Source organism: Lynx rufus, unplaced genomic scaffold, assembly GCF_022079265.1.
Source record: "Lynx rufus isolate CCGP_SWC_20201006 ecotype Redwood Valley unplaced genomic scaffold, mLynRuf1.p SCAF_8, whole genome shotgun sequence".
Taxonomy (NCBI): domain Eukaryota; kingdom Metazoa; phylum Chordata; class Mammalia; order Carnivora; family Felidae; genus Lynx; species Lynx rufus.
In genome coordinates, this window is record NW_025814896.1 from 45,547,419 (window position 1) to 45,566,910 (window position 19,492).

General features: G+C 42.4%; 1 protein-coding gene across 2 annotated transcripts in view; it reads right to left on the reverse strand.

Annotated features, from left to right (window-relative positions):
• Window positions 1–19,492, reverse strand: part of RALGAPA2 (Ral GTPase activating protein catalytic subunit alpha 2) — a 329,438-nt gene that overhangs the window by 128,353 nt on the left and 181,593 nt on the right. For both annotated transcript variants that reach the window (XM_047068562.1, XM_047068561.1), the window contains exons 25-29: window positions 16,037–16,165; window positions 15,139–15,197; window positions 8,325–8,433; window positions 2,166–2,276; window positions 219–287 (exon numbers count right to left, since the gene is read on the reverse strand). In XM_047068562.1, the coding sequence (XP_046924518.1) occupies window positions 219–287; window positions 2,166–2,276; window positions 8,325–8,433; window positions 15,139–15,197; window positions 16,037–16,165 (477 nt within the window). The remainder of the gene's footprint in view (window positions 1–218; window positions 288–2,165; window positions 2,277–8,324; window positions 8,434–15,138; window positions 15,198–16,036; window positions 16,166–19,492) is intronic.

Consider the following 19,492-nt stretch of genomic DNA (forward strand, 5'->3'; position numbering starts at 1 on the left):
CAGCAAACAACAAACTGTCCCTGCACGATAGTAATTACTCAGTGGACACACAAATGCAGAAGAAATGAATGAGTAAATAAAGTTTTCACAGGGGAGACAGTTAGGACCAATACAAAAGAATAATAAAGGATATCCCTGCGTGTAACATTATTTTTCATTTTATCTTACATTAAAAAAAAAAAACAGACTGGGGAAAACTTAGCTGATGTGCCACCTACCTTCTTATCTGTTTCCACTGAGGAGTACTCTGCACTTGGTAAAAGAAAAGCAATTGTGGCCACAAGGATCTGCATAAAAGACAAACCTCTAATCAAACAGACCATAGTAATAGTTTAGGAAACCATATGATAAGAGTCTCAAGATGGCCTTGCACTAAACCCAGCTTGGTGCCAGTTCACTTGAGGAAGGTGATAAGAAGCCAAGAGCCAGTTTAGAGCTCTGTGTGATCCTGAAAATCGGAAGAAAGTCATAGAGCCATGCCTCGTCTCTATTCCACCCTCCTGGTGGTGAAATTGGGGCCCCAGAGGAAGGGACATTTCTCTCTGAGGTCACACAATCCCCATCATCAGTCTCCGCACTTAATGCAATGAAAGTAAAAAAAAATATTTTCAAAAATAACTATGAAAATGCTCCCATTTGATTTTCTTATAAACCACCCCAGGTCTCCACCTGTTATCCTGGTATAAAAGCACCCCTTTCCTTCTCAAAGCTATTCCTCTTTCAATGATAAACTACAATCGACTCTTGAACAACTCAGCGTGAGAGGTGCTAACCCCCTGACCTTGCACAGGAAGAAATCCATGTATAACTTTTGTCTCCCCCGCCAAATTTAACTACTAATAGCCTACTACTGGCCAGAAGCCTCAACAATAATATAAATCGTTGATTAACACATATTTTGTATGTTGTATGTATTTTATGTTGTATTCTTACAATATAGTAAGCCAGACAGAAAAAAAATATTAAAAAAATCGTAAGGATGAGAAAATACATATATAGTGTACTATATTTATCAGAAAAAATCCACATATAGATACATGCAGTTCAAACCCATGTTGTTCAAAGGTCAACTGTGTACAGTTGCCCTAAAACCCAACTTTATAACTTGCGGCATCTTCTATCCCTATGTCCAAACCTCTGTTCTGCCCTAGGTCACCTAAGCTCTTGGGGAGAACAGAGTGATCTCGCTGGTGAAATCTGTCTAGGGCCGAGAGGAAATAAATCAGTATCACTTCTTCTCTCCCCCTGTAATACCATGCAGAGACAAATCACATTTCCTTGAAGAGTTACCACTGGATGTGCAAAGAACAGGGCACGTTTTAAAAAGTGTAGTTTTAGGGGTGCCTGGGTGGCTCAGTTGGCTGAGCATCTGATTCTTGGTTTCGGCTCAGCTGACAGCCTGGAGACTGCTTGGGATTCTTTCTCTCCTCTCTCTGCCCCTCCCCTGCTCATTCTCTCTCTCTCTTTCTCTCTCTCTCAAAACAAACTTTAAAATAAAATAAGAAGTGTAGCTTTAAAAACTAGCAGGAATGGATGGGCCTTATATTCAGGTATGTACAGAGGTGAGGGTACCTGCTCCTTTACAACTAAGCACCCTCAAATGCAACCAGCCTCCGGGATATCATCACTGGGATGATTCTTCCTGTTCCTTCTATCTTTCTCTCCCACCAATTACCACCGCCCCCCCCCCACCCCCAAGAGGGTATTACAGCAGTAATCTCATTACAGCTGGGTAATCATGCTATGGCAGAGAGCATGATCTGGGGCTTCGGTCTAGGAGAGACTCGTGTTTCACTCAACAGTCCCCCCACCCCCCGCCCCTGCACGGAGGGCATCATAACCAGCTGCCTACTCCTTGTTGGCACCATCCAAATTACTCTCGATGAATGAAGCCCAATCTACAAAAGGTCTCTTTGTTGTGGTCGTGTCTGCCTTTCAAACTCCCCAAGTGTAAAACTCTGCCCTGGAACACTGGTGGCTTCTTTACGTAGTGCCTGAAATCACAGCTGAGAAGAGCCGGTGCAATTTAATCTGAAAATGAATGACCCGTATGGCAATTTAATAGTCAGTACTCTAACAATTATTTGAGTATCTGTAATTAATTAAACACCAAATACAATAACTGGGAAACGCTTACGTGTTAGCATTACAGGACAAAGACTTACTTCTGAAATTTTCCGAGGCAGAGAGGTTTCAAACATCTGAAGCTTTTCCCAGTAGGAAACCAGCAACTGAAGAACATCACAGGCCACCTGAGCCACGACTTTGTTAGGAAACTGTAACAGGAAACAGAACCCCAAACTAAAGGACTGAACTTAACATGTGCATTTGTCCTAAGGAAGAACAAAACATGTATTTCTTTCCAGCGTGTTTAGGATACATTTCCTTGTTACGCATTAAATTTTTGAAAAATGTGTCCTGGTCCCACATTGCACTTGTACCATCCTATAACTGCCTCTTGTCCACATGTATTAATTTCCTTAACATTCTATAGAAACAAAGAGCTGTTGTTCAGTCATCTGAAAATTAAAACCATAATTTCAAGTGCCTCATTCATTGCATAAATAATAGTTTTGACAATTGGAGGAAATTAAAAGGTAGTACATTACTGAGTATTCCCTGTGTGCTGGCCCTTTTAGAATTCTCCTCATTTTCGCATTGATATATCTTCATTAACAGCTCTGCAAGGTAGATATGATCTTCATTTTATAGAAACATGAAGTGATCAAGTGATTTCCCACCTTATAAAATTAAACTTCACCCACATGTGTAATGTACTAAGAAATGTGAAAATTTGGGAACTGTGAGAATATAATCCTATGTTATGGTGTATTTATTCAATTACTTTGAGTGTGTTTTTGGAGTCTGGTGTGTGTACAAGGACCTTTGGATGCTCCCATTTCTTCCTAGATGGCATGTCAAAGGGGAGGGACGGTACTCATAAAGACCATTGGGTTGGATGGATGTAACAGATGAAAGACACCCTGTGCCTCTCTCCCTGCCCAGAACCTGGGGCTACCCTGCTGTCCCTACCTTATTATCTAAAGCCAAAAGGTTTGTCGCTGATTTTGGGTGTCTAAGGAAACCCCTGGATATGTAGCTTAGTTATTTCCACACCAGGAGCTCCAAGTCACATAAAGCAGGTACCAATTGACCTCAGCACCACACAGACATGGAAAAGTCAACATTTAGCAGCTCAGTGCAAATGTACAGGACGAGGAAGAAGGTAAGGCAAAGGGGATTACTTTGAACTCTGTAGAATAAACAGTTTCCAAATACTCCTTCCTGATAGGTGCAAAGTGCACCCAGAGCAAGAGCGTCTGCCCTCAAGGGGCTCTCAGAGCCTGGCCTCTAGGCCTCAGATGACCTGATGCTCACGAGCCTCTTTCAACCCCGCAAACACTCTGGCTTGCTTCTGTCCCAAGGCCTTTGCCCTTACTGCCTGCTTTGCCTGGGATGCTGGCTTCTGCCACATCTCTCAGATCATGGCACTAAAGGCCTCCTCCGTGAGGCCACCTTGCCCATCCCAAGGGGTGGCAGTCTATCTGCTCCAGCTCTTCAGCTCCATCCTGCTTCGCCCTCTTGCTTTCCTCATGGCATTAAGGCTATCAAGCCGATCTTCTGTATTTGTCTGCCTGTTCTTTTGTGTTTATTTTTCCACATCTTGTTTACCATTATGTTCCTAATGCCTTGCACACCCCCCCGGAGAAGTAACACATGACGAGTCTAAGGTGAAGAACAGGAATAGCCACTCGTTGTGTTTCCACTGCATCACAGGGGTCAGGTCGTGGGGTGGAAACATAAGGCTGGCATGGCTCTTACATCTAACTAGAAGCTGGGAGCAGACAAGAGGACAACGAGGAAATGAGAGCTATGGTAGACCAGACAAAGAGCCTCTGGGCAGAGGGATGAGGTGTGAGAGAGGGGGCAGGTGGTAGAGAGAATGGGGGAAGGGTGGAAGGAGAGCTGAGGTTAGGCCAGAAGAAGGCAGAGGGAGAGTGTTTCCTTCAAGGCAGCAGGTGGTAGGGCACTGCGGAAGGCAAGGTCAGGCTGGAGGGCTGCAGGTGGGATGCTATTACTGACACGTGAATGCTGTGGGCGGTGGTGGGGAGAGACAAATCACTCATTCACTCACTCACTCATTCAGCACATATTCATGGAGTAATGACAATGTGCCAACACTGAGGGTGACACGTGGTAGCTACACTTGTGAGGAGCACAGCAGGAAGGATAGGTTGTTGAATCGCTGTGTTGCACACCTGAAACTAACATCACACTGTGTGTCAACTATACTGCTTCACTGCTCAACACTGCACTCTGCTCCAACATGCCAGCATCTTCCTGCTCTTAGGATATATACCAACTCGTTTCTACCCCAGGGCCTTTATTACTGGGATCTCCTTCTGCCCAGAGTGCCCCTTCCCTACACACTGCTCAGCTTCTTCTCATTACTGCTTTCCCCACTCACGTGCCTTCACCTTTTCCTTTTACAGAGCATCTCTTGCTCTCAGTCCTCTCTATGGTGCATATGTGTGGTTGCTTGGCCAGTATCAATTCCTCCCTCACTCCTTAACTAATAGATCTATTTTGAGGTGCCTTCCCTCTCCCATGCAGGCCATCTCTCCCAGCTCCAGGAATGTGCCCTAACAGGCTTAAACGAATCAGAAGATTTTATTCCCAGTCTCAGTTGCTGGTACAGGGATGAGCGAGAAACCTCGACTAATGCATCTCAGTACCTCTTACAAGAATGCTGTGATGGAAGTCCTGCAGAACACAAACAAGGACACATGGGACCCTGACTCCTACTGGCAGACATCCTCCAACCCTGCAGGCATCCCACCCTAACATGAAGCCACCTCTGTGGACTACAGAGCAGTAGAGTTAGACAATTAGGTCAGTGTTGACTGTTAATCTCCTGAATCAACCAACCCTGACCTCTTCCTTACCCATGTATTTTCCAGCTTTATGAATCAATATGTTCCCATGTTGTTTAAGCCAGAAAAAGAAAGAAAGAAAAAAAAGTACAGGGCACAAGATGAACAGGGCAGATACAGTCTCTACTCTGAAGGACTAACAGTCTTGGGAACAGGCAGGGACCTGTTCACATATGTCCCTGAACGCCGTGCATAGTGCTCTAGTCTGTGGGCTACTTGGTCAGACCCTGTGCAGACAGATTCCTCCGGTGGCAGGAGGGAGGACAGATCTGTGGGGGCCAGACTAGGGCCAAGGAGTTGGAAGGCACCAGGAGGCTCAGTTATTGGCAGGGGGAGACAGGATGGGTAGGGATGGCCCTAGGGCAGCAGGACTCTAGGACTGAAGTCAGGAGGGCGGGGAAAGTCAATGATGTCTCTTGAGATAGGGTAAGAGAAGGAACGACAGGTGAGGCTGAGGGTGGGGCTCGGGTTGGCCCTCCTCTCACTTGGGCTGCCAAGGAGACAGGGTTGGCAGCTCACCTGAGCCAGAGCCGAAGCTGCCACTCTAGTGCCCTCGGCCCCCACCTTGAAGGGGACACCTAGGTCTGTGACTACAGCTCAGGCTTAGAACCCTCCGCCCCCACCCACACACTCCCCCACCAGACACAACTAGCTGAGTAGAACTCTCCAGGCGGCTAGGCAGTGCTCTGCTCTCACTGTTTTTCATGTATACCTTCTAGGGAGCATTTCCCAGCCTTCTCTGACCATGCCCTTCCTGCATCTGAGGGAACACCTGGATCAGCCTCATCAAGTGTTCCTGAAGGGCAGGGTCACAGCAGAGTGGTGCCCAGAGCCATGTGGAACCCATAAGACAGGAAGCCCTTTCTGGCCTCATGCACCCTGTGCCGCTGGGGCCGGGCCTCCTTCTCTAGTCCGCCAGATGCTCCCCCTCCTAGTAGAGCCCTGAGCCTCCCTGGGGCCCCTCTTCTTAAGAGTTGTTGCTGTCCCCCTTGCTCCCCGTGGCAACTCCTTTCCTGATAGCTCTCGGTTCTCTTAGATTCATGTGCTCCCTCCTTCAGTGAAAGTGCCACTGGCACAGGAACACAGGCTTAGGAGGGAGGCAGGCAGGGAGTTGTCCCAGCGTCCTGGAACTGCATCCATGAGTTTCCCTCTGCTATTCACACTGGTTAAAGGAAGGTTGATATGGCTGATCTCGGCCCTCTGATTTCTTAGCAATTCAAGCCGGAGCAAGGTCCTTGGCCTTCTTTAGCTGTGCTCTCTTTTATTGCCAAAATGGGGGGATCAGGAGCATCCTGGGGTACAGGCTTCAACGGAACAGCCCCCACACTGTGGCGGGATGTCCCTGATAGAGCGCGGCTCCAAGCACGGCAGCTACATTTTTTCTGGTACTCTATGTTTTCCTCATAATTGTACAAAAACTATAGAGATTTTTGAAAATGTGGAGAACGACAACAGGAAAACGTAAGCCGTCATATATCCTTCTACTCTTGTTATCTATACTGCATAGAACCACATAGGGTAGAAGATTTATCTACAGATCTCCTTCACTCTGAGACACCACTGAATTATTAACAGCTTTTCCAGGAAGGGAGTAGGGGTGGAGAAGCCACAGCACATGCAATATACCTTTCTAGATTTAGGAAAAAAAACTAGGATTGGAAAAATAGATCTTAGAATTGAGAAAATAGGATATTAAAAAACGAATTACACTCTGCATAGATATACAATTGATATCCAACTTTTTTTCACTGTAATAGTTATATGTGAATATTTCACCATGGCTTTTGGAGTGTCTTATACACTGCAATTAGGGAAAAGCCCAGACATGGGGACAGGGTGTCCTGGGTTTGACCCTGGCAGACTCTCTATTTCCCAATCAGCTCATTTTCCACATCTGTGATGCAGAGGTGGCAGTAAGCCTTCATACAGAGGGTGGTTTTAAGGATTAAAAGCAACAACAAAGGTCAGCACCCTGCTCAGGCCAGAGGGAGGCCTCCTAAGTGATATTTTGGTTTGATCAATTTTCCATTCCTCATCACAGGGATCAGCAGCAAGTGTTTCTCCAGCTCTCTGGATCTGACCGGCACTCCCAGGTGTTGTGGAGGAGAGAATGGGGGATGGGGTGCACAGGTGGGAGGGGGTCAGAGGACATAAGACTTGGTCAGGAAGGGGAGTAGGTGAGGAGCACTGCCATGAAATCAGGCTGCAAAGACAGGCAGGGGCTAGACCAGAGGGCCGGATGCCAAGCCATGGGCAGGGGATGTCCCTGGCTGGTTATCCTGTGGGCTGAAGCACAAAGGTGACACAGCTCTATCACTGGCCTGGTGATGACTGTCCCAGTGTCAGCTACAATGGTTGTTACTATTACAGCAACACATGACAGGCAGTAGAGAAGGGTGGGCATGAGCCTGGACGCTGGTATCAGATGCACAGTTTAGGGTTTGAACTTTGGCTTGACCAGGATTCAGAGCCTGGAAAGAGCTCCTTGACCTTCCTGCACCTCAGCTTCTCCACTGTAAAGTGGGACAAGTGCCTAGCAGCTGAGAACTTCCACAAACCCCCAGTACAGTGCCTGGCAGGGACTAGACACTCGCCAGTTCTGGGGGGTGTAATAACAGCAGTGCTAATTATTACCACCATCTCTAAACAGGAGCCAGAAAGGGACCTGGCAGGTTTTGAGCCCTGGTTTAGGAAGTGGCCTAACAGTATGTATAAAAGTTCAGTTTTGTTTTCATGTTACACAGATCTGCTCTCAGTGCTGCTTCCATCCTTTATACCTGTGTGCCTAGGACTGGATTTCTCTGGGCCTTGCTTTCCTCTGGTGGGACATAGTGATTGTACCATCTACCTTGCAGAGCTGTCTGAAGTACTGACTTTGCAATGAATGTGGGCCAGCATGTGAACCCAGTCAATGGCAAAACAAAAACAAAAAAACAAAAAACAAACAAACACAAAAAACCCCCCAAAACACTCCCTCTCTTCATTAACAAAGCAAAGGAAGAAAGACATCCTAAAAGTGTGAAGGCCCAGTCAGGTGGCGAGTACTCAGGTCTCTCCCAGTCCCACTGCAGAGGCCAGGGCATGAAATCGCACTTTCTTGTCACTATTACCAATTGTCATTTGCCACAGGAAGTGCCCAGCCCACAGAGGAGCCCCACTCAGGCAAAGGGGTCAGTCCAGGACAGCTCAGCCACCAGTGGGGAAGCAGCTATTGGTGGCCTCTTTTGTGAGCCTCACAGAACATTCAGCATGCTCTCATAAAAACAATTTTTGATTTAAAACCCCTCTCTGATATAGGGAAAAAATAGTGATGGAGCTAATTCAAACTAGAACTGGTTGAATATCTGGGATACAGATTACTGTCAAATACACATCACGAATTGGGAATACCTTCAAAGTCACACCTATCACATTGATGGCCTCTTTCAGCTGAGGATGGCTCGTACACTGGGCAAGCTCTTCGCATATCCAGACCCCGAGAGAGCAAATGGCAATGCATCTTTTGGAAAAGAAGGAAAAGAGGAAAACTCTCAAAAAATTTAACATGTTTTCTTGGTATTTTCATGTGACAAAGTATTTTAAATCTTTTTTTTTACAAAGTAGCAAAAATTACACATACACCAACAGAGTGTCTTCCTAAGAAAAAAAGGGTAAGGACAAATAGAAATACTGATATTGGTTAGTAATTATTTAATAAGTAAATGATATACTTCCTGTTAATAGTCACAGCCCATATATCAGTTATTTTTGCTACCATCTTCTTTAAATTTGAGAGAGAGAGAGAGAGAGAGAGAGAGAGAGAGAGAGAGAAAGCATACCCACGAGTGGAGGAGAGGGGCAGAGGAAGAGAGAGAGTATCTTTTTTTTTTTTTAATATAATTTATTGTCAAATTGGCTAACATACAGTGTGTAAAGTGTGCTCTTGGTTTTTGGCGTCGAGTCCTGTGGTTCATTGTTTGCATACAACACCCAGTGCTCAACCCAACAAGTGCCCTCCTCCATGCCCATCACCCATTTTCCCTCTCCCCCACCCCCATCCACCCTCAGTTTGTTCTCTGGACTTAAGAGTCTCTTGTGGTTTGCCTCCCTCCCTCTTTGTTTGTAACTATTTTTTCTCTTCCCCTCCCCGGTCTTCTGTTAAGTTTCTCAAGATCCACATATGAGTGAAAACATATGATATCTTTCTTTCTCTGACTGACTTATATAATACCTTCCGGCTCCATCCATGTTGCTGTAAATGGCAAGACTTCATTCTTTCTCATTGCCAAGCAGTACTCCGTTGTATATATAAACCACATCTTCTTTATCCACTCATCAGTTGATGGAAATTTAGGCTCTTTCCATGATTTGGCTATTGTTGAAAGTGCTGTTATAAACATTGGGGTACGTGTGCCCCTATGAATCAGCACGCCTGTATCCTTTGGATAAATTCCTAGTAGTGCTATTGCTGGGTTGTAGGGTAGTTCTATTTTTAATTTTTTGAGGTACCTCCCCACTGTTTTCCAGAGCGGCTGCACCAGTTTGCATTCCCACCAACAGTGCAAGAGGGTTCCCGTTTCTCTGCATAGTCACCAGCATCTGTTGTTTTCTGAGTTGTTCATTTTATTTTTGCTGACATTTTTAACTACACCGTATTGCTTCAAGATAGTTTTGACGAATAATCAAAGACATGAATCTCAGAAAATCATTGGAAATTGAGTTTGTAATTGTTTTCCCTATAATAAAATACACAACACCTACTACAAACAGAATACAAACCCTATATTTCATTGTAAAGAATATTTGAAGACAACTTCCAGAATCAGCTGCACTGTTATTTTTTTTAAATTTTTTTACATTTATTTATTTTTGAGAAACAGAGTGAGAGAAAGCATGAGCGGGGGAGGGACAGAGAGAGAAGGAGACACAGAATCTGAAGCAGGCTCCAGCACAGAGCCTGATGCGGGGCTCGAACCCACGAACTGTGAGATCATGACCTAAGCCGAAGTCAGATGCTCAACTGACTGAGCCACCCAGGCGCCCCAGCACTGTTATCTTTTAAACAATAAGTGAGGACAAAGCTTTCTTCAAATTACACAGTCCTTTAAAAATTACCTTTCTCAATTGTAAATCATTTTTAAATGGTAGTTCTCTTTGGAACTGATATATTCCACTATCTTTTGCAATGATCAAAAAGTCATACTCCTGTTAATTTTTTCTGAATGCCCACATATAAAATTAAAATACTTGCTCCCAAACCTGCTCACTTTCAGAACAAAAGGGGGGTTCAAGTCCCTGCTTGGAACCAGAAGTTAACTGTAGGATGTATATGTTGTTCTTTGTAATAAGAGGTCACATCCAGTGCCAATTAAACTGAATGTACTGCTCAGCTCTCCACAGTAAAAGTTCTTTGTATTCAGTATAATTCAGCAATTAAAATAAATATATTTTGAGGTTTTAAAACCACCATATTTCACTGGAATCTCACCTCTTTAAATTAAGATAGACTAAGGGCTTCAGAACACGTTTATTAAAAGTCCTTTGGAGGCTATGTCACCTTCTACTTAAATGAACTCAGTATAAATGGGCAGCCCAGTTTATAAGGTGTGCCTGGCCTTCTTTGGTTCTCTGACAACAGCATAATACATGAATTCCACACGTTTTGAACCCTCAACTTCCCTCACTGTATGGAACTGTCTCCTCTTGCCTCATCCCTACGCTTATTCTCAGTCTAGAAACTGCAGTTTGTATTCTTAGTTTGCGCTCTTTGCCATGTATTCTACATGCTTTCAAATAGCCTTTTTATCTTCCCCCAGCTTAACTGATTATTTAACCCACTAAAATCTAACTTGGAATTATACCCCCAATCATATTTTTACCACTTCAAGAGCCTCTCTTCCTTTGCATGCTTGAATGTGTGTGTGTGTGTGTATAAATACACATACTTTTTTTTTTTTTTACAACCCATTAACCTTTCTGTTAAATGTAATTCATTCAGAGCAAAGATCTCTCATTTCTTAGGAACACCTGCATTACTCTATAACTATTAGCCCTGCATGACAGAGAACTTTTGTGACCCATAAAGTGGTTTCCTAATGTGAACCACTTTCACCTGCCTTGAGTTTTAAAGCACACTAGCTTATAGCTGCTCTTCAATGCTATTTTTTCTCTTTCCAACATATCATTTAGCATCCCCATCTAGCATCTTCCGATTCTAATACTCTGTTACCCCTTATGTGTTTGAGTTCCTGTCAGTTAGGTTCTCTGTATCCCAAATGTGTCCTTTCTGATCCCAAATGAGTTCTATCTCTCAAAACTTTTTTTTTAGCTAATGGCAATACCACCTTCACTCTCCTTTGTACACTAACGCACTTTCTGGAACTGTTTGCTACCATCCCATCTCACACCACCCAATTTACGTAACTTACTCTTTTTTCTGAACTCTTCTACATTATCATCACTCACAATTATAACTATCTTCTCTTGTGATTCTCCTCCATTTATTTGGAATCTTGATCATATTTCTGCTTATCTGCACTTGCATGAACTCAATTTCATTGTCTAACTCCTCTCATACTCAGCTAATAAAGACTGAGCATATCATACACTAATTTCAGAATTAGTAACACAAGTATGCATATTACAATTTCTTTTTTTTAAATGTTTATCTATTTTGAGAGAAAGAGAGTATGTGTGTGCTTGAGCATGGGAGGGACAGGGGTGGGGAAAGAGAGAGAAAAAGAGAGAGAGAGGGAGGGAGGGAGAGGGAGAGAATCCTAAATGATGTGGGATTCAGCACAGAGCCCGATGTGGGGCTCAATCTCATGATCCTGGGATCATGACCTGAACAGAAATCAAGAGTCAGATGCTTAACTGACTGAGCCACCCAGGTGCCCCATTAAAATTTCTAAGGTAACTTTTAAGAAAACTGAAAGAGAGTCTATGACTCCTAAGAAATTAGAGAAAAAATGGAATGTGGGAAAAATCATCTGGAAGGGAGGAAGTTAGGAAGTTAGGAAGTTAGGAAGGAAGGAAGGAAAGGAGAAGGGAAGAATGAAGGTGAGAAAAGGGAGAAAATGAGAGAATACTGAGGACAAATAACAAAATATAAAGATGAAAGAAATACAAAGAATATAAAGATACAAAGAATACAAAGAATATACAAAGAATATAAAGATGAAAGAAATCCAAATATGTCAGTAATTGCAGCAAATGTAAATGAACTAAAGATTCAGTTAAAAGATAAAAATCAGACAGTATAAATGTATAAAATAAAATATGTACAATTTTCGCAAAGACATTTAAAAGAGAAGAATATAGAAAAGTTAAATTTAAAAGGATAGAAAATATTGGGGTGCCTCAGTGGCTCAGTGGGTTAAGCGTCTGACTCTTGGTTTCAGCTCAGCTCATGATCTCACGGTTTATGAGTTCGAGCCCCACATAGGGCTCTGTGCTGACAGAGTGGAGCTTGTCTGAGATTCTGTCTCCCTCTCTCTCTCTGCCCCTCCCTTGCTTGCTCACTTGTATTTTCTCTCAAAAATAAATAAAAATTAAAAAAAAATAAAAATAAAAGGATAGAAAATATCATTTAAAAATATCCATATCAATATCAGATAAGTAGTCTTTAAGGTAGGGTCGCCCGGGTGGCTCAGTCAGTTGATTATCCAACTTCGGCTCAGGTCATGATCTTGAGGTTTCACAAGTTCAAGCCTCATGTTGGACTCTGCCGGCTGACAACTCAGAGTCTGGAGCCTGCATCGGATTCTCTCTCTCTGCCCCTCGCCTGCTCATACTCTGTCTCTCTCTCTCTCAAAAATAAATAAAAGAGATGGGATTCTATATAGAGATTTGATAATTCTATACTTCTATGCAGCTAATAATATAGCTTCAAAATATATAAAACAAAAATTGACAGACATATAAGGGAAATAAACGTACCATAATAGTGGGATATCTTAATCCATCTTTCTCAGTTAATGATCAAGATGATGAAAAAATTAGAAAGGATTTAAAGTATTTGAAAGACATGATTAAAAAATTAATCAAATGGACACATCTAGAGCACTACACCCAACAACTGAAGAAATGGTATACACATTCTTTTCAACCATATACAGGACATGTGCAGAAAATGACTACATATTGAGCCATAGAGCAAATCTCAACAATTTCAAAGATTGTTACTTGGCAGACAACATATTTAATCTACAATGCCTTTAAGACATCAGCAGCAAAAAGATAAATAAAAATAACCATGTGTTTAAAAATGAAGGAATATATTTCTAAATAAATCATGACTCAGTGAAGGAATCATAATGGAAACTGGAAAAAATTTCAGTGGAAAAATATTACATATCAAACGTAGAGAACTCAGATAAAGTGGCACTTAGAAATAAACATAGGGACTTAAATGTTGGTATCTGTAAAGGAGAAATGCTGAATTAGTATACTGAGTTAATATACTGGCATATATCAGAATTAATATACTGATGAAAAGAAAATGAGTGGCAGAATGTAAAGAAAGCAGAAGAAAGAACATAAAAAAGAGCAGAAAGTAGAAAATAAAAACAAATACAGAATAAAGAGGCTGGAACAAAGACAAAAGTATATTCTTTGAAAAGACTAACAAAGTTGACAGACCTTTGGCAAGATGTGTGAGAAAAATCAGAGAATACAGAAAAGGGTCAGAGATTAAGAAGTGCATAGAGCTACGGAAAAGATAGCAAAAGGATAATGGAGCCATCATGAATGCAAGGGTATTTCAAAACTTAGAAGGAATGGACAAATTTCTAGACAACTTTAGTTTATCTAAGCTGTCAAATAAAATAAAACCTTAAAATTCCTAAACAATCATGGAAGAAAACAAGTCAGTGGTTAACCCTCTCATAAATAACCAGACTTAGATAGTTTTACCATCAAGGTCTAAATACACAAGAGCACAAACTCTAATTTTACAAAAACTCTTGCTGACTTAAGAGAATGAAACAATACTTCACTCGTTTTGGAAGAAGACATAACCCTGTAATCAAGCCTGATAAGGACAGGATGGGGAAAGAAAATTACAGGCCATAAATATAAATGGAACTTTACTCAACAAAATGTTACTCAAATCAGATCCAGTACTGTATAAACCACATTGAGTTTATCCCCAAATTCAAGGTTACTCTAATATGAACAAATTGATAATGAATTTATAGCTTCTGGTAATGGAAGACTAGAAAATGTGTACCAAACCATCCACCAAAGCCACTGAAGAAGTTAGTAAAAAAAATAACCTCCCCCCCGCCAAAAAAAAAAAAAAAAAATCCTCTTAAATTCATCAAAGAGCTGACAAGGTGGTGATGGTTGATGGGCTGTTAGAAAGAGAACAGGGTAGGAGCTGATTCCCGGGCAGCAAGAGGCTTAGCTGGGCTTCTGGTGACCTTATGGGGTTGAAGGCAGGGGATAAGAAAATAGTGTTTCCCTCCACCAGTGTTCCCAGCTTTGGGCTTCACCCTGGAAGGACAGGTTGCAACTTTTCATTATGTAGGTGGCCCAGAAAACCTATCTTGGTAACAGACTGCCAGCGACCTTAGATGCTTGGCAGAGGCAACTAAAATGTTTCCAGACATTGCTAAATGTCTCCTGGGGTACAAAATCACCTCTGGTTGAGAATCACTACCCTATACATACACCATTTGTATACGTTTTTGGTTTATCCTTCCATTTTTTTCTTCTTCATTAAAAATAACAGGGAGTGCACATATATATTTGTAATCTTGTTTTTTCTTTTACAAAATGTAATAATAACCTTCTGCACCTTACTGTTTTCACTTAATAAAGGCACACTTTTAAAAAATTAAGTAAAGCACATTCTCGACATAATTCTTACTACACTTAAATTTTTTTTTTTTTTTTTTTTTGAGAGAGAGAGAGAGAGAGAGCAAGCATGTGCACACAAGCAGGGACAGGTGCAAAGGTACAAAAAGAAAGAATCTTAAGCAGGCTCCATGCTCAGAGTGGAGCCTGACACAGGGCTTGATCCCATGACTGTGAGATCATGACCTGAGCTGAAATCAAGAGTCGGATGCTTAACTGACTGAGCCACCCAGGTGCCCCTTTACTATACTTATTAGTGGGTATATGAGTAATGTGGAAAAAGTGTTTTTTTTTTTAACATTAACTGTTCACACATAAATTTGTATTTTAAAATCCTAAAATAGTTTACCTTTTTGTCAACATTTACCTTGCACATTCATTTGGTTCCTCTGTGGCATTCTTCAGTAAAATATTTATGAGGTAATGCTAAAAACAAAAAATTAAGTAAAATAAAAACTTTGTTTAGTAGTTGGTTTCCCACATGTTCTGACTGTGTTCCTGGAAGTCAGGAGCTCCTGAAGGACCAGGGAGGACCTGGGGGGAAGAGACACAGGGCTCGGGGGAACAGCCTGGTTGCAGTCTCAGCCAGGGCCTCCCTGGGCAATTAAGCCAGCGTAGGGAAGAGGGTTTCTGGGTGCACAATAAAAACCTAGCAAAGCAACTGAGACTTCAGATAGGAAAAGCTCGGTTTTCTTTTACTTTAATTAGATTATATATTGTACACTAAATTATATATTATAATTATGTACCGTAAGTAGATAAGATAGATTCTGAGATTTGAAAAGCATATTTGTTTGCCTCAAAGTCAGTTGAGGAGAGAACAAATGCTTACTTTTATTCTCTAAGTAATGAATAACCTGACATTGCAAATGATTAGTAGTATTTAATCAGGCTAACAACAGGACTGAATATTTAGTTTATTTCAATTATTCCTTATAAACTCATTGGATGCACTAATGTGGCACAATTGAACCTAAAATTATTACAAAGGATGATTCATTACATAATTAGGATCCATAGGCATGATAAACAGACCTAATAAAAAACACCCAAGGAGCCTATCAGTTATAACTGCGATGTGCTCTGATTCGGATACATTTAATCCCCTGAAAACAGCCTTCTGAAAACAACAACTACTGAAACATTTAAACAATAAAGCAGAACTTTCAGGGATAAGGGGATCAATGCACAATAATGGAAGCGATGGCCACAGAGCTGGAACTAGAAGATGATAAACCTGAGAGTCACTCAAAGGTAGCAGGTACCTTGACGTCTTCGGTTCCTGTGATGACTTCACTGACTTCCGGCACAGACTGCAGCAAAGGGATCTCCCGGTAGGTGTTTGGAAAGCAGACAAGAGAACCAAGAATGGTGAGAGCTTCTGAATGAGGTGCCTGCACACAAAAAAGTGAAAGTGCTCATTTTTCTTTTGCTAAGCCAGAAACTTTACTTAAGCAACAGACTTTACTTTTTCATGATTTCAAGAGGGAATCTTTATTTTATCCTAGATAAGAAATATCAAACTAGGCTGGTTATTTTCCTCCAGGTGAACAGTTAAACAAGACAGGTTTGTCTAAATGAAAAAGCAAATTTCCAAGGAATGGAAAATAACGTTATACTTGAATACAAAAAAGCACTGTGAAAACTGGTCTGCAGATGCATTCAGATTCAGAAAAGCAAATGACTCTATTATGACTTTTACCTTTTATTTTTATGTGTTTTTAGTCTTAATGTTCTTGACAAGGCAGGGTAAGGGATATCAACTTAATATTATTTTTGCTGTGAAGACAGTTAACAAAAATTCATAAGGGAGAAGGGTTGGGGCTGAATTTCAGAAGGCAGGGAAAGAGCACACACCATCCACCAAATTTCCTGTCTCACCAAGAACTACTTTGCAAAATAACACATAGTGATTGACACCTAGTGATACAAAATCACTTGTTTGTCCACTACTGGAATTAGGAATATATCAAAGGAATCACCTCACGCCAGTCAGAGTGGCCAAAATGAACGAATCAGGAGACTATAGATGCTGGAGAGGATGTGGAGAAACAGGAATCCTCTTGCACTGTTGGTGGGAATGCAAACTGGTGCAGCCACTCTGGAAAACAGTGTGGAGGTTCCTCAAAAAATTAAAGATAGACCTACCCTATGACCCAGCAGTAGCACTGCTAGGAATTTACCCAAGGGATACAGGAGTACTGATGCATAAGGGGCACTTGTACCCCAATGTTTATAGCAGCACTCTCAACAATAGCCAAATTATGGAAAGAGCCTAAATGTCCATCAACTGATGAATGGATAAAGAAATTGTGGTTTATATACACAATGGAGTACTATGTGGCAATGAGAAAGAATGAAATATGGCCCTTTGTAGCAACGTGGAAGGAACTGGAGAGTGTGATGCTAAGTGAAATAAGCCATACAGAGAAAGACAGATACCATATGTTTTCACTCTTATGTGGATCCTGAGAAACTTAACAGGAACCCATGGGGGAGGGGAAGGAAAAAAAAAAAGAGAGAGAGAGAGAGGATAGAGTGGGAGAGAGCCAAAGCATAAGAGACTCTTAAAAAATGAGAACAAACTGAGAGCTGATGGGGGGTGGGAGGGAGGGGAGGGTAGGTGATGGGTATTGAAGAGGGCATCTTTTTGGGATGAGCACTGGGTGTTGTATGGAAACCAATTTGACAATAAATTTCATATATTTAAATTAAAAAAAATCCAGTAGAAAAATAAAGGAATATATCAAAGGAGGCATTTCACAAGATTTCAATTCAGCCAACACTTACTAGCAGCTATGATTAGCCAAGAATAGGGCAGACACCACAATTACAGAGGTATGTCATTCGCCCACCTTCCCATCTGTCCATCTTTTTTTTTTTTAAAGTTTATGTATTTTTGAGGGGGGGATGAATAGGAGAGGGGCAGAGAGAGAGAAGACATAAAATCCCAAGCAGGCTCCCCGCTCTCTGCGCAGAGCACAAACTGTGAGATCAAGATCAAGAGGCAGATGCTTAACCGACTGAGCCACCCAACCATCCGTTTTTCTGTCTACCTACTACTATCTAGCAATTATAATAAGGGTGGCAAACACAGAGCTCTCACTCAGTGCTAAGCACTGTTCTAAATGCTGTACAAGCATTTCCTCCTAGAATACCCTCAGCAACCCAATGACCTAGATACTATTATCATTTCTACTTTACAAGTGAGAAAACTGAGGCTCGGAGAAATTCAGTGGCTTTTCAAGTGACAGACCCTGATTTGCACTGAGGCCATCTAATTCCAGGGTCCACACTGGGTCTATATTGTTAAGCACCCAGAGTAGGAAATGAAAGGGAGTCTCCCTCCCCCAGAGAGATGGCAGTGTAGCATGTGGAGTGTGGGAGGAAAGGCAAATAGCGGTTATATGTAATTCAGGAAAGCACTTGCTACGTGAGCCATAGAGTAGGGATATCACAAGAACGCAGAGCATTCATCTTTTATCTCGCTTGGTTCTCATCAGCACACAGGTAAACAAAAGACAATATAAAACACACAGAGAGATATTCTATGGGAACCAAAACGAGGCAATGATTTGTACTGTTCAGGATAGTTAGGGACAGTAAGACCAACCGCTGCTAAAAGTCGCATAAGCCACAGGAGCCAGCCAGGCTGGTGGAGTGAGGGAGTGAGGTGAGGGGTGAGAGGCATGGTACGGGCAGTGGGAATAGAAAAGGCAGAGGACCCGGGCACCCATGGACCTGAAAAAGGCCCCAGGTGCACAGAGCCGGGAGGCCATACAGGCCCTGGAGTTCCCCAGGGGCGGAGTCTGAGAAAGACACCCAGGGCTCTCAGGGAATAACCCCCAGGGCCATGTAGCACAGTTCCCATCTCATTCTACCTGAGCAGTGATGCCCTCAGAACGGAGCAGGAGTGTGGGGTGATGGATGCTCTCAGGGAGAGCAGAGTGTCAGTCACTGAAGCGCAGTACAGGCCAGAGTGAAGGCAGCTATGAGTGCAGCCATAGCATCAGGGATGAAGTCACTGTATCTTTAATGGTTTATTTCATTTTTTAAATACGAAGATTTGAAACCACTAGAGCAAACTGAAAATGTTAAGACTAGCCAAAGTCCGCCAGTGAGTACAGTTCCATGTTACATGACCTGTGGTCACCACCCAGGCCTTTCCTCACCTGACCCCACGCCAGTGATGATGTAGGTGCTAGCTCCCTCGTGCCTGGGAACAACACCTGCACCATTTGGCCCTGGGACACCTTTCTTGGCTCCTAAGGTGGTCTGACAGTCTCAGTGCTGGAACGCCTTGTTTCCTCAGGATCTAAACTCTGGGACACTGAGTGTGGTTCTGTGCCCTCTTCTCTCTCAGATCTATACTCACTCCCAAAGGATACTCAGCCCCAAGATTTCAATGCCTCCTAAATGTTGGACCCCTCAATATTTCTGTCTAGACCAGACTTCCCACCTGAAGTCCAGGTTTGTATGTCATCTCACCTCAGGGGTCCAGAGGGATCTCACACTGACAAGCTCCACCTAGACCACGGTCCTGTCCTTCTGTGTAACCCTACCCCATCACCAGCACTCTGTCCCCTTATCCGAGGCCTTTCCTTTCCTTTATTTTATGTTAAGAAGCAAACTCAAAACATTGTGTCATTCCACCTCTGAGGTCTCCAGCATCCCTGCTTTGGGTTTTTTTCTTTGCATACATCACTTTCTGAGCTGTTAAT